The sequence below is a fragment of the Vigna unguiculata genome, chromosome 3 (assembly GCF_037176805.1).
Source record: "Vigna unguiculata cultivar grain cowpea cultivar isolate G323 ecotype 2 chromosome 3, ASM3717680v1, whole genome shotgun sequence".
Lineage (NCBI taxonomy): Eukaryota > Viridiplantae > Streptophyta > Magnoliopsida > Fabales > Fabaceae > Vigna > Vigna unguiculata.
Window position 1 is genome coordinate 49,429,719 of NC_140794.1, and position 14,012 is coordinate 49,443,730.

Consider the following 14,012-nt stretch of genomic DNA (forward strand, 5'->3'; position numbering starts at 1 on the left):
AGAATCTGAAATAAATGCAGAATTTGACATTTATTATATATAGCCTATTTTATTTGGCAAAGATAAGGAGAACGTATAGCAAATAAAAAAGCCATTAATAATATATTTGAATTATGTTAACTAATACGTCCATGTGCTTTTAAATTTTTTTTATGATAATAAAAAATAATAAAATTATTATTAGAAAATTAAAATAATTTTTATTTATTTGAAGATACTTTTATAATTAAAAATTGTTCAAATTTAAAATAAAAAGTTAAATCAAAGAAAAAAAAATTTAAAAAAACAATCATGATAAAAAAATTATTTTAATTAAAAATATTAATTTAAAAAGTAAAATTGAAAAATAAATATAAATACCAAGAATCCCTTTATATATATATATATATATATATATATATATATATATATATATAAGTATAAACCATTAAATTGAAAGAGTCTAAACAATTGTGCATTTTAAATTTATTATTATAATATATTAAAATTCACATAAAATATTTGTGGAAGTCGACAAGAAAACAACATTTCTTTCTAAGCATCGTTACCATTCCTTTTACTTTGTCTGTTTGAAGCCGTAAAGTAACAAATGAAACTATCGTTGACTGTCAAAAAGGCCAACGTTTAAAGTTAATTACTCACGTGTGAACAAGAAGACAATGCTTTTCCCATCTCAAGCATATTCCAGATGAACATATGAATGAATTTCATTATAGAAAGTACAAGACCAACAACAAACACATTATCACATCATATATCAAAATAAGAACAAGCTATGATCGTAAGCCTCCTCTATTTTTAGACTGGGAAGGTTAGGCTTGTAAACTTCTTTCCAAGGTATAGCAGTCTCTTCGTCACATCTTACATTCTTTAAATTCTCAAGACCACTCACTGAGGAAGGTATTTTGCATGGACAACCAACCATGTGAAGCCTTTCCAGATTCTGCAAGTCTCCAATTTCTTCGGGTAAATTCTGAAGACTTACGCAGCCCGAGATATCAAGAAAACGCAGCTGAAAAAGCTTCCCAATTGAAGCTGGTATCTCTTCAAACACAGCACAGGAACTAAGTCTTAGTGTCTTCAAGTTCTCCAGGTTTCCAATGTCGTTAGGCAAAGCAATAAAATTCATGCATTTCGTGATACTAAGCTTCTTGATCCGAGTAATATCACACAATCCGGTGGGTAGTGTCACTAAATCTTTGCAATAATCAATACACAATTCCACAAGATTTGGCAGTGCCTCAGAAATTGGAATGCTGTCGCTTTCAAAAGCCTCTCTAGTGTTACAGTGATAAAGAGACAATCTTCGCAGATTGTACCATTTGCCGAAGGTAGTAACTGAAACTCGTTCCAATCTGATTCTTCTTAGGCTGGATAGAGAACCAACTAGCTCAAAATTGATTAGCGAACAGTTTAAATCAAAATAATTGGTGATTATGAGAACTTTTAGTTCATTCATTTTTCTTATAAACTCTGGTAAGGTGTACTCCTTTGTACGAAGATTTAAGACCAGAACCTGAACTACTTCAACCTTTACAATATTGTCCAAACGTTCTGTACTCGACATTTTGCCTGCAAAAACATTTTTCATTTGGTGTCATGTGTAAAAACGGTTTAAAACCCATATTTTGTTGCCAGCATTATGTATGTGTTTGTATATAACATGGCAAGGGTGTTTGCATTTTGAAGGAGATTGACTTACTGGTTGATATAGACAATGTGGTCGCAACCGTATTTTGTTGCCTCTGTTGAGACCAATTATTTTCATTCATGTCAAACATCAACCTTTTCCTTTGTGTATATGGTTCTTGACTGGCTTCAACCACCTCTTTAATAAGATCATGCTGCAATAAGAAACGGTGGTTGCAGTAATCATCTATGTCAATTCCAACATTCCTGATACATGAGAAAAAGTTAGATGCCAAAAGAGAAGCATAGCCATAAACTATTCTATACATTTGTTGGAAATAAAATAATGTGTCAGTGTAGAATAAAACTTCTTACTATCATGACTAAAACAACCATTATAAGTTTTACAGTTTCTAATTAAATAATACTGTAAAGGTCTTCCACTCTATAATGTATATACTATTTACGTTTTAATGTATGAGTTTAATTAGCACGCAGGTGAGAAATTTTATAATGTGGATAATCCTGGTATAACTTTTAAGAAAGTTTAGACTTATCGTGATTGAATATGAGTACGAAACTCTTCAGTGATTTGATTTGTAATTGAATGATGGTGTAAAACACTTTTATTACACAGTTTATTTTACCTTATTTTATCTGTAACGAATTATGATTTCTACCGTAAAAATATACTGATTACTAAAAACCCAACAACGAAAGTGTACTCTGATTTTTATGACACATTTATACCTCACGACAAGGTTAGCCAAATGGCGGTCGGTTAAGTCGTAGACAATGTTGACTGCATCTGCTTCCTTCAGATTTTGTCTTTGCTCCAAATCACCACCAAGTTTGTGTTGCTGTTCTGTCCAAATGTCAATGAGAGCAGAAACGGGTATTTTTTGGTCTTCAGGAAATAAGCTTAAGTCCATGAAGCACTCTTTGATGATAGGCTTATCTTCCAATCCATCATCCAAATATTTTTTGAAAATGGCGAGCATTTCAGTATGAGACTCAACAATAGGGTGACCCTTGGACAATTTCTTCTTCTTCTGTCTCCACACATTCAGACGCTCTTTCCTGAGAGATCCACCAACCAGTTCAAGAGCAAGTGGTGAACCGTAACAGGCTTTTGCTATCTGAATTTCAGTACAAGCAGGTAAACTTAACAGCAGAAGAATGCAATGTTGTATACAGGGCAATAGAATAAAATTACAGTATCATCAGTCAGTATTTTATGATGGTATGAGTTCTTACTCTATTTTTGTTAAGTAGACATAATGATATAGAAAGAATTAAACAATAAGTTTTGATTCTTTTCCTTTTATCGTATGTCATTCTATCCTATGATATTTTAAAAAATTGGAGATAAACTCCTTTTCTTTTACCAATCTAAATTTGGTGAATAATGATTCCATGTTACAATTCAATTCAGTGCAAGAAAATAGCTGCAAAAGTTGGTACTGATTACAAAGCTGATATTGATTTTGTTAGCATATATAGTGTACGTTAAATAGAACCTAAACATTGTCTTTAAAGCTTTTAGTAGTTTAACGTGGATGCTGGAACCTTCACTTCACTCGTAAGAACAATTTTTGATAAATGGTTAAATCTTTTCCAAGTTTATGCAGCATTACAGGTAGCTAGATTACAAAGTCGACATCAAGAAAATAGACTGCAGTTAAATGTATATATGATAGACTTAATCATTGCAGGACTAACTTGAAACCCGAGTTTACTAGTGGAGTAGATAAATTTGTTAATCAAATTAAGGGTTAACTTTACATTTTGTCTTGGGGGGATTAAATTTGTTTTTGTGATAGAGTGTAAAACTGAAGGACAAAAGAAATAATAATTTCTAAGTGTGCATATGAAAATGTAGGAGGAAGAACCTGTGGAATCAAATCAACTTTCTCTTCATAATCATCAGAAAGGGATGATGATCTTCCGTCATTTGGGAGAGCTAAGTGATGCAAAAGGGTTACCGAGTCTTCAAAGGAAAGAGGCTCCATGCGGCATGCAGGTTCAAATCCTTGAACATTAAATCGAGAAGTCACTAAAATTTTATAATCTGACAACCCGTGAACCTTGAATGCCTCGATGAGGGATTCTGAGTTAGGCCAAACATCGTCAAGGACCAACAACATGGGACTTTTCATAATCTCCTCCGCCAAAATTTTCAAGTGTGAAATGGCACATCTATCATTACCAAGGTCAAGGTCAGGCACAACTAACCCGTAGTGTTGAAGAAACAGTGATTGCACAATTGTCTTCAAACTACAAGTTTTGGACACAGTGATAAACAAGATATTTTCCCCAAATTTACCTGCTCCGAACAAAAACATAACAGATTAACTAACGATCGCATAATCATCAAAGGAATAATAAGTGTGCTGATATGTAGAAGTGGAAAGATTCAATTCTTACCTCTAACATGGTCATCCCAACATAGGAGTGTAGCCAATGTTGTCTTTCCATAACCAGCAAGACCAGATAACACAAGTACCGAATTACCCGTTTGTAGCAACTGCTTCTTCAACTTGTTAAAATGGGACAAAGGGTTATCTAATCCAACAATTAGATCCGGTTTAGGAGGAGGCTTCAACCACCTCTTCAACCCTTTCCCACGAACACTATTCCTCGACAACAAAAGGATTTCTTGGGTATCCCTTGCCACCAGAGGCAACAGATTAACGTTGGACCTGGTCACTCCCTCCAACGCTTCTTCAAGTTGGGTCTGGAAAAAGGGCAAGCAACAACACAGCCACCAGGGTACATTGGAGCGTGCGTTGAAAAGTTTTTCTCCCTCTTGCAGAACTTCCAAGAGAGGAGCTCTTTCTGCCTCTGAGCGTCCCAGTTCCTGGTCAAGGCGTTCAATTTCTTGGGCCACGGGAATCGCATGATGCACAGTGGATCCCAGGTTTCTGCGTGACTCTCTGAAGTTCAAACCCTTCTTGACCAATCTTGCAACCTGCTTCGGCCCTTCTTGAATCACAGCCCCGGCAACAGCTCCTGTGAACGTTTCCATTCCCATAACATGAATCGCTCCAAAAAACACACAAACCCACCCTAGTTAACCAAACAAGTTATGCACACGCGTTATCCACATTGCATAGGATCTACTTTAAACTTCCGAGAAATTTCTTCCCGCGTTAACTTCCTCTCCAAGTACCTCACCCCGACAAACTGCTCTACTTTTGTTGACTCCATTTTTCTCGGTCATTCTTTGCCTCATCACTCGTTTACATCTTTTATTTTCATCCCACCTTAAGATACAGTAGCAAAATTATTTTTACATCTGTGAATATACGAAGCCAGAGTGAATTCTGTCACGCTGTAGTATACTTATGGTATATTCATACCATGTTTAAATACTAGTGAAAATACTAGTCTTTACAAATAACCAACAACGATCTATTTTATTATTTTATTTTAAATTTTTATTTATTTTTATTTTTATCATTTGAATACCATGTTTTATTATTAAGATTGGTCATATTGCACTAATAAGCCGAGGAAGAGGCACCTACATTCAACACGGGCGAAGATTAAGTATAATTAAGTAAATTAGAAAACTTTAAAACAATATAAGCCTACTAACCATAATAAGCCCACAAACAGGGACTCATGCAAATTTTATATATAATCATTATTAACGAGGTATATGAGTCAAATTATTTATTATTATATTTTCATTTATAATTATCTTTAAGTGTCAAAATTAGGGATAATAAATAAATACGTTATGTAAGTATTATCTGAATTTGTCTATGTTTTGATAAGAATCTCCGGACATAAATATAGATATGAAAATCTTTGACCTTTTTAATTAGATATCATTTCGTCTCCATTCTCATACTTACTATATTCTCATCTAAATTATTAAAATATTCATAATTAATTAATTAATTATATATATATATATATATATATATATATATATATATATTACTACACACTTTTTATTTTTTATTTTTTCTAATTGTTTAGTTTATCATAAAATTTATTCAAATCTTTAATATATTTTTAATCTTATTATAACTTTTATGTAATTATGTTCATTATTTTTTGTATCTCAAATTTAATATTTTTATTCTTTTTTAATAATTTTATTTATTATTTTTTTTTTACACAAAAATCTTTAATACTCAATTTCAGTATTTAATAATATAAACCTTTCATTTATTTGATAATATAAAAAATTTATCTTTACCAATTATTATTAATTTTTCTTTCATTTAAAGAACCATTTCATTTAAATAATTAAAATGAAAATAATAGTAATATAATTATTATTTAATTTATCATATATACTTAAAATATTAAATTATTCAACTTTTTCAAATACTAAATGGAATAGTATATTTTCAAATACTACACCCCTACATTTATCTTGGAAGATGTTTCCTCCAACAAACACTTAGATCACCTCATTTGTTATAAAATATATTCTTCAAAACAGACTTCTTGTATTTCAGAATACATTTCGAAAAACTTGTTCCAAAACAAATAGAATTGGTAACAGGAAAAAAAAAACACATTCCGTGTTGTCTGATACCTTATTCTGTATCAAGGCACCTTTTAATCTACCACATGTAACTCTTCTTTTTACCAGTATTTAATTGCAGAGTTGTACTGAAGTACACAAAGTAGTAAACGAGAAATATGCTACTGAAAAAGAACTGTTTTTACATGGAATGGAGTGTGTACATAAGGGCATGAAACATCATATTCACCCATCAGCCAATTTAACTAGCTGGGAAACAACGTAAAGGCTAATATGTAAATAATATGTATATAAAAGCAAGCATTTCCCTGGAAGCGAGGAAAGGGTAACAATCATTTCTTCCCTCAGCGACCGACACTGAATACATAAATATTATCATGGAGTTTGTATTGTCCAGGCTAATCTACAGAAAATGCGGCCATCACATACTTCTTTTCTTGACGCTGAAAATGCCAACCACAATATTCAGATGCTCTCCATTTAATATGTTGTCTTTCAAGCCAAGCCAAGATCAAACTATATGGCATACACTATCTCCCCACTGCTATCTATATCAAGCTCAGATTCAGCATCAGATTCAGATTCTAAGTCATAAATTTGCTCCCCCATTAACTGGTCAAAAGTATAGGTCCCAGCTGCTGGTACCGTAGCTTCTGAAATTATCTGCATGATCGTATCAACGCTCTGCATGGGTTGGTCTGGCTCTTCAAATTGATTACTCATTATCCTCTCATCCATTAGGTCCGCAGGGAGATTCTTCAGAAACCATTCATGGTTCCAGATTTCAGACATGGTGATTCTCTGTCACGTAAATATCCAAAGACATGAGATTCAAACAAATGATTTAGATTGAAGATAAATTCCTATTGTTTACAGTCAGCACAACCAACTAAGTCAAAACACATTCAACATTTTGCCTGTTCTCTATGATCACATTTAATGCTTCATAGCCCACAACATATTCCTATATTATGATAGACGTAAAACATCGCATGACCAATGCAAAATGAAAAAAGTAATACATTGGAATAAATTGAGTAAAACTTCATAGGAGAAGAAAAATGCCCGTCAATTTCGTCAAAAACATTCAAATGCTAAAAATCCTTTCAAAGTGACACAGGTGATACTGTTTGAGCTCACTCGTAATAGTGTGACAATTAATCTAAAGAATAAAATTATCTACGTTTGTGTATTGTCCAATTTATTTATTGCAATAGCAGGTCAGTTGTTTGAAATAGAAAATACCTCTGCTGGGTCAAAAACAAAAATCCTTGAAATAAGGTGGCGACACTCTTGAGATATTTGAACACAGTCAGGAATGGCATATTGGACACTAAGAATTCTCTGCAAAGCAGACAGCAATCACAAGTTGCTCTCAAGCAATCAGAAAATGAGCGCACATCTGAAGATATTATATACCTGAATTGTCTTCCGAAAGTCCTTTGGTTCATTAGGATCTTCAAAAGGATATGCTCCCACTAGCATCACATATAGGGTCACTCCACATGACCAGACATCTGCAAGCTAATTATAAATGCAAGAGAACATAACACAAGCAATCCATTCAGATACTATTCCAGATGAAAACTAGTAAAGTTAAAACAAATTCTTTGATGTTTAAAGCAATTTCATACTTGCACTACTCTAATGATATTGAAAAGTAAAGAAAGGGGTGCATTGAAAGGATTAAGACAAAACAGGTCCTGAAGGAGGGAACTTCTCTGGTACCATTGTGAGGAAGATGAAACCGAGAAGGAATATAATGAATTCTGTGTTTTGTATGCACATGAGTATTCTTATTTATAATGAAGAAGATACAATAATAAGTAACAAAATCAACATTTAATAATGGAAAATATTTGGTAACACATTTCCCTATCAAATCATATCTCTAACACAATCAAATCATATCTCTAACAGGGTGGATCAATCATTAGAAGACGGTGAGTTAGTACAATTGTTAAGATGTGGATATTGCAGAGAAAAACACCTAAAACCAAACTTGAAGGTGAAGCTACACTTGTGTAAGTTTAAACTCAATGTTTATTAAAAAAAAATAGTAGTACAAATGAAATAAGGGAGGGCGACGTTAGGTGGTAATGATCTCAACTAGATTTGAAATTTAATTCAGAACTTTATATTTCTCATTGCTGTACTGAAAAAACAAAAAATAGAATCCGTTTTTAATTGGAGATAAATAGAAGGGAGGAGAGGAGAGGGAACAATGAGGGGGCAAAATCCCCTCCCTCCACTTTGTGCCTTAGAAATAAAAAGTTCATTAAGTTCTTAGTACAAAAAGACATGAATGAAAATTACATCCTATTCTCTTAATAGTAGACAAACAGGGTAATGCTGTGAACTGTAAATTGTCACTAAGAAACTACGAAGTACAGATTGGACAAGAGATGCAAGGATACAACAAATTTAGCAATAATAGGAAATAATTCAAACACAAATCTTAAATTTAGAGTAAACCGATATATTCTAAATATCAGCATGAGTCATTGTAGACATAAAAAAATATAACTTATCTGATTATTATGATGTATAAAAATTTTAAAAGTGACAATTAGCAAAATGCTAGGAAATGATAAAGGTACTTTTAAGTATATGAGATGTGTTTGACATTTACATGACTATAATGTTGAAGTGTCTGCGTTTCATTTGCTAAGTTAAGATTTTCAGGTAGTGCCACAAAGTCCCAAATTAGGTGAGAAACATAAACCAAAAAACTAGAACGACCTTTATTTGGAGTGCAGACCAAAATGACAATTGGGTTGGGTGAAAAAACTAGACAATATCATTGCTTTACAAGAATTACCCAGCTCATAAAAGATGACAAGTTAACAACAAAATGCTCATTTGATTGTGACAGTAATGGATCTATGCAAAAAAGAGAAATACCATGAAATAAAAAGTAAATGCTCTACCTTTCCATCATACTCTTGTTTCAGCAATACTTCTGGAGCAATATATGCAGGAGTTCCCACAGTTGACTTCGGTTGTGAATGTAGCACTGAAGACTGTATATCACACCATTGATCAGATTTATGAGATATGACAGTCATGATGTTCAGGGACTTACAAGTCAGAAGGAAATTGAAACAACGAAATAAAAGAATGACAGCAAAATTTCACGAAACATAGCTTGAATTTTAATCCAATTCACTCTAGAACACAAGACAGAGATACAAGTTAACAAGAAACAATAGCAAAAACCTGCAATGGCCAACTAATCCGTTTTCTCAAGAACCTCAGGAAACACTCTAGTGTTGTGACAAGCTTACAGGCTCATAATTTTAACAATCCAAACTCTAGCTCATGGGAATCCAGAATGGCCAACAAGCTTAACTTAAGAATTTGGTTTATTAAAATTCACCGCCAGCAATCAAGTAGAAATGTGTCTTTTCCAATGTCCCAGATTACTGAAATAATCTGAGTCATTCATTTCATCATCACAGTCTAAATCTGAAGAACAGAAGTGACTAAGAAAAATGACATACACACCCACACGCGCAGAAAGTAATTGGAGTTAAATATTATTCAACCTAACAACTCCCAGTAAAATATAAACAGCATGGAACTCACAACTGAAAAGCTAGTGAGAAAACGAAAATCTTACCTTGGAGTACCCAAAATCACATATCTTCAAACGAGGTGCCGGGCTTCCATCCAGCAAAGTGTTTTCCAGCTTTAAGTCCCGATGACATACTTGCTTTACGAACAGACATATTACAGAGAAGACTTATATATCAGACACTATGTATATATCAGACTTATATATTAGACACTATGTTCAGAAGATTGATACATTACCTATACTACATTTCAGTCAAGTGTAAACACAATTTAGATTGAACAGTGCAGAAGGGAAAATTGTTCACTTACCATAGCATGGCAATAACTAACTCCGGATATGAGTTGCTGAAAGAAGAATCGAGCCTGAATCATAACAAAGGGTTAGAAACTTACATAAGCACCGTACTTGAAGTACAAATTGGTAATGATCAAGTGAAGAATAAGTAAACAAAATAAACAAGAACCTCGTCCTCAGTAAAACGCCCAGCATTGCAGATTCTCTCAAAGAGCTCGCCTCCAGAGGCATATTCCATTACAATCGCCAGATGAGTAGGTGTTAAAATAACCTGTGAGAAATTGTATAAAATATTACAAATAAATGATTGTTCCTCCTGTGAACAATAACAACGGACAAAGTAAAAATACATAAATATCAAGATTTTTAAGAAGACATTCGCAGTTTTGTCATATTGTGGGAAATTGTGGATAAATGTGACCACAATAGCAGCCCATACCACTCCAAAAACCTCAACAGTGTAGCCATCAACGCAGTCACATGAAATTGTGGCCGATGTGGCTACAATTGCAGTTGTGGACAGTCGAAAAACCTTAACGTTGCAGCAAAACCACAGTCGCAGAAAGTTACTTAAAACCTCAAAAAATATACTTACCTCTTTAAACCTAACAATATTGGGATGTCTCAAAGACCTATGGTTAATAATTTCCCTCTTCACATTTTCATCAATCTGTGAGGCACAATAAAGAAACAATGAGTCCAGCACTTCTCAAGTAAGAAACAGCTACTTGCTAAATGCTAAGCAATGGCGTAAAGAATTTATTAAAAGAAAAAGAAAAAAAACAGAAACAGGTAGTACCGAAACAAAAATGGAAACACGGAACATAACAAAAATAGCATCACACGTCAGCAACAACCGAAGAAACAATTAAAGCGAGTCGATCATGTGGATAATTAGTTTTTTCCCTCTCTCCCTCGGCCAAAAGCGTGAAAACAAAAAATTTACCAAAACAGGGGCAGCAAAGGGAACACCACCAACGAAAACACACAAAAAAAGATGAGTAAAACGCTTTTTGCTCATTCATTCGTTGTTCAGACAACCTTATCGCCCCTCTCGATGTACTTGACGGCAACGAGTTCCTTGGTCTGTTTATCCTGCATCAGCCTGGCCACGCCGAAATTTCCGGACCCGATGTCACGGACCAGATCGTAACGGTCACTGTCGTGCATGATCGGCATGTCCATGCCCGGTCCGACCGTCAACGCCGCCCGATCCATCTATAAAAACGAACCGGAAGGGGAAAAAAATATAAAAAGCAACGGCAATAACGGAACCTTTTTTGCTCGCTCTGGAACCGGAACCGCGCTTACATCAGAGAACTGAATACGTCTTCGTCTGGAGTAGGATGCAGAACGACAACGTCGATTCGCGGAAGAGTTGAGTTGAGTGAGAGAAAAGAGAAGAGAGGCGAAGACTTTGTGTGCGATGGATGGTTTGTTGGTGAGGGAAAGGAAAGAGAAGGTAATAGAATAGATAAAAAAAAAAATATTAGTGGATTGGGTTGGAATGGAAGCAAGCAACTGCAAATTGGTGGAACCAACCACACAGAAAACGGTGCCGTTTCCCCCTCTGTCCGAGATGACGCACCTTCCTCTCCATGCCGCGTAAGCAATGTTGTCGCCTTCTTCTTTTTCTTGATTATTATTATTATTATTATTCTTTTCCTTCATAGATATTTTCTCACACGCAAATATCTCCCACCACAATTTCAAGGTTTGAGTTTTTAACAGTACTTAGTTCTTTTTTGTGAATAAAAAACGTTTCCTGAGAACATACTAGAAACTGCTGACACCGGATTCCAACATAACTAATTGTTGTGTCTGCTGTCAATAAGCAATCAGATTAAGACAATATGTGATGTATGAATAGTAGTTGTAATTTTTTTAACATTTATGTTATTTTTTATGAGCAAAAGAAAAATATTATTAGCTACTAAGGAAGATTTAATATAGCAAAAAAATTGAAGTGTTGATGAATGAAGATTTATTTTGTGGGAGGGGTTGGGTGAGAGGATGGTCCCCCACACTTGAAATAGAGAAGAGGGATTTGGATGGGAAGTGGTCAACGTAGAAGAACTGGTCTGGAATGAAAGATGGAGAGATTGATAGAAGGGGATGATGGTGATGATGAGAAAGTGATTTTGTTGTTGGTACAGCAAAGCAAGAAAAGATTGAAGAAGGAGTAATAATTATTATGCTAATTCATTCCACCTTAAAAAGGAAATAGGTAAGCAGGGACAAAAGTTTTGACGGGTAATGAGAGACAGGTTGGGAGGTTTCTTGTTCCATATTTTCATACCTTAGTTAGGTCAAGGCATCAATATTCAACTCATCCAGGAACATACTCAATACCACTTATTTCACTACACCTACCCTTAACCACTACTAAAAACAAAAACAATCTCTCTTTTTCTTCCTTCTTTTTTCCAAGACTCTATCACAATATTAAGTCAAAAATACTTTTCTTATAATGCTGCACCTGCACGTTCATCTCCTCCTATTTTAGGATAAACTATCTATTCACATATTAGGCATAAATTCGTGGTGTTGTTACAAAAGAAATCCCAGACAACTAATTAATTAATTATAGGTGGAGTCTTTATAAATGTAACTAAAATTATAGTTAGCATTTATAGTTTAAGTCTTCCTATTTGAAAAAATTGGAGAAATTGAGTGTCTGTCCTTTCCTTGTTAACATTTTTGTGATGATGTGGCTATAAAATTTTTAAGTACCAAAAAAACTACTACTTTTCAAATTAGAAGGACTGTATCAATTATAACCATACATACATATATATATATATATATATATATATATAATTACTATACTTTTTTATAGTTTTTATATCAATAATATTGTATTTTGTATCATTTCTAGATTAATTGGATTATAATTTTTAAAATCATTTTTAAAATTATAGTTTTATTTTACTTTTTTAAATCGAATTCAGGACTAAAAATTATTCATTAGCCTTGTTAGAGGATCAAATTTATTTTATATATTATATAAAGTTGACAATTTAGATTTTGTTAACAAATATATTATTTCCTTATCAATTTTTATTTTATTTTCCTTGATCATCTTTTGTTTTTAGAGTTGGAATCTTTGCTGAAATATAATATTTGTCTTATTTTATTTTTAAAATTTTATAAAAAAAAATGTATTTCATCGGTGTTTGGCAACTGTTGTCCTAAAAATAATTTTGTAACTAACATAGTTTATGGTAATTTGGTTTACTTAGTGTATAATTAGTGAGAAATTTTGGAAAAAAAACTGGTGAAAAAATGCTAGTTTTCATAATAAATTCATGAAAAGCATGGAAAATTGATTATTTTTATTTGTGATTTTTTATCTATGAAAAGTAATATCTTTTATGAAAGATATAAATTTATTATATATTATTTTTTAAAATACAAGTTTTTTGCATGAATTAATTTTAATACTTGTACGTTAGTTAAATTTTGATGTGTTTTTAAAGTTGTCAGAATTATTATCAATTTTAACCAAAATTTTAAGGTACAAAAACCCATGCATATTACTTTAATAAAAAGATATAATTTTATGAAAACTAGAAAACTAAAATATTTGATGGTTTTATGACAGATTATTACTACTAAAATATTCAAAATAATATATTTAAAATTTATTTAGATTATTTCTAATATAACAAATAAATATATATATATATATATATATATAATAGAATATTCTCTGTTATTTCAAACAATTTAACTATCTAGTTGAATCAAAATTAAAATTTCAAATATTTTTTTATGTAAATAATCATACGTGAAAGAAATTTATCTTTCATTTTATTTTATAATTTTGTTTTGATAAATCAATATACAAAGAATATTTCTCTTCAGATAAAATGTATTTCTTATTTTTTTTTCGAAATATTGACATAATGATTGATAAATTATAACATCCCATTTAATAGTTTTTCACATTATCAAATAAAATATTATATCATGATCAAACATAGCAGATAGCAGGGATAA

General features: G+C 32.6%; 2 protein-coding genes across 4 annotated transcripts; both read right to left on the reverse strand.

Moving 5' to 3' along the window:
• Window positions 1-645: 645 nt before the first annotated feature.
• On the reverse strand, window positions 646-4,868 carry LOC114178495 (putative disease resistance protein At5g66900). Its single transcript, XM_028064432.2, has 5 exons — window positions 4,057-4,868; window positions 3,522-3,955; window positions 2,380-2,768; window positions 1,703-1,896; window positions 646-1,572 (listed from the first exon to the last, which is right to left on the reverse strand). Exons 1-5 carry the CDS (start codon window positions 4,661-4,663, stop codon window positions 758-760), a joined length of 2,439 nt encoding a protein of 812 aa, XP_027920233.1. The 5' UTR covers window positions 4,664-4,868; the 3' UTR covers window positions 646-757.
• A 1,411-nt stretch (window positions 4,869-6,279) lies between these two features.
• Window positions 6,280-11,696, reverse strand: LOC114177180 (serine/threonine-protein kinase SRK2I-like). Of its 3 annotated transcripts, none has more exons than XM_085671701.1 (9): window positions 11,286-11,507; window positions 10,606-10,680; window positions 10,180-10,281; window positions 10,025-10,078; window positions 9,759-9,851; window positions 9,067-9,159; window positions 7,556-7,660; window positions 7,382-7,480; window positions 6,280-6,937 (listed from the first exon to the last, which is right to left on the reverse strand). In XM_085671701.1, exons 3-9 carry the CDS (start codon window positions 10,246-10,248, stop codon window positions 6,653-6,655), a joined length of 798 nt encoding a protein of 265 aa, XP_085527827.1. In that variant the 5' UTR covers window positions 10,249-10,281; window positions 10,606-10,680; window positions 11,286-11,507; the 3' UTR covers window positions 6,280-6,652. The 3 variants fall into 3 exon arrangements, with proteins under 3 accessions (XP_085527827.1, XP_027918237.2, XP_085527828.1); XM_028062436.2 differs by having other exon boundaries at window positions 11,052-11,496; XM_085671702.1 differs by lacking the exon at window positions 7,382-7,480 and having other exon boundaries at window positions 11,286-11,696.
• Window positions 11,697-14,012: the final 2,316 nt, after the last annotated feature.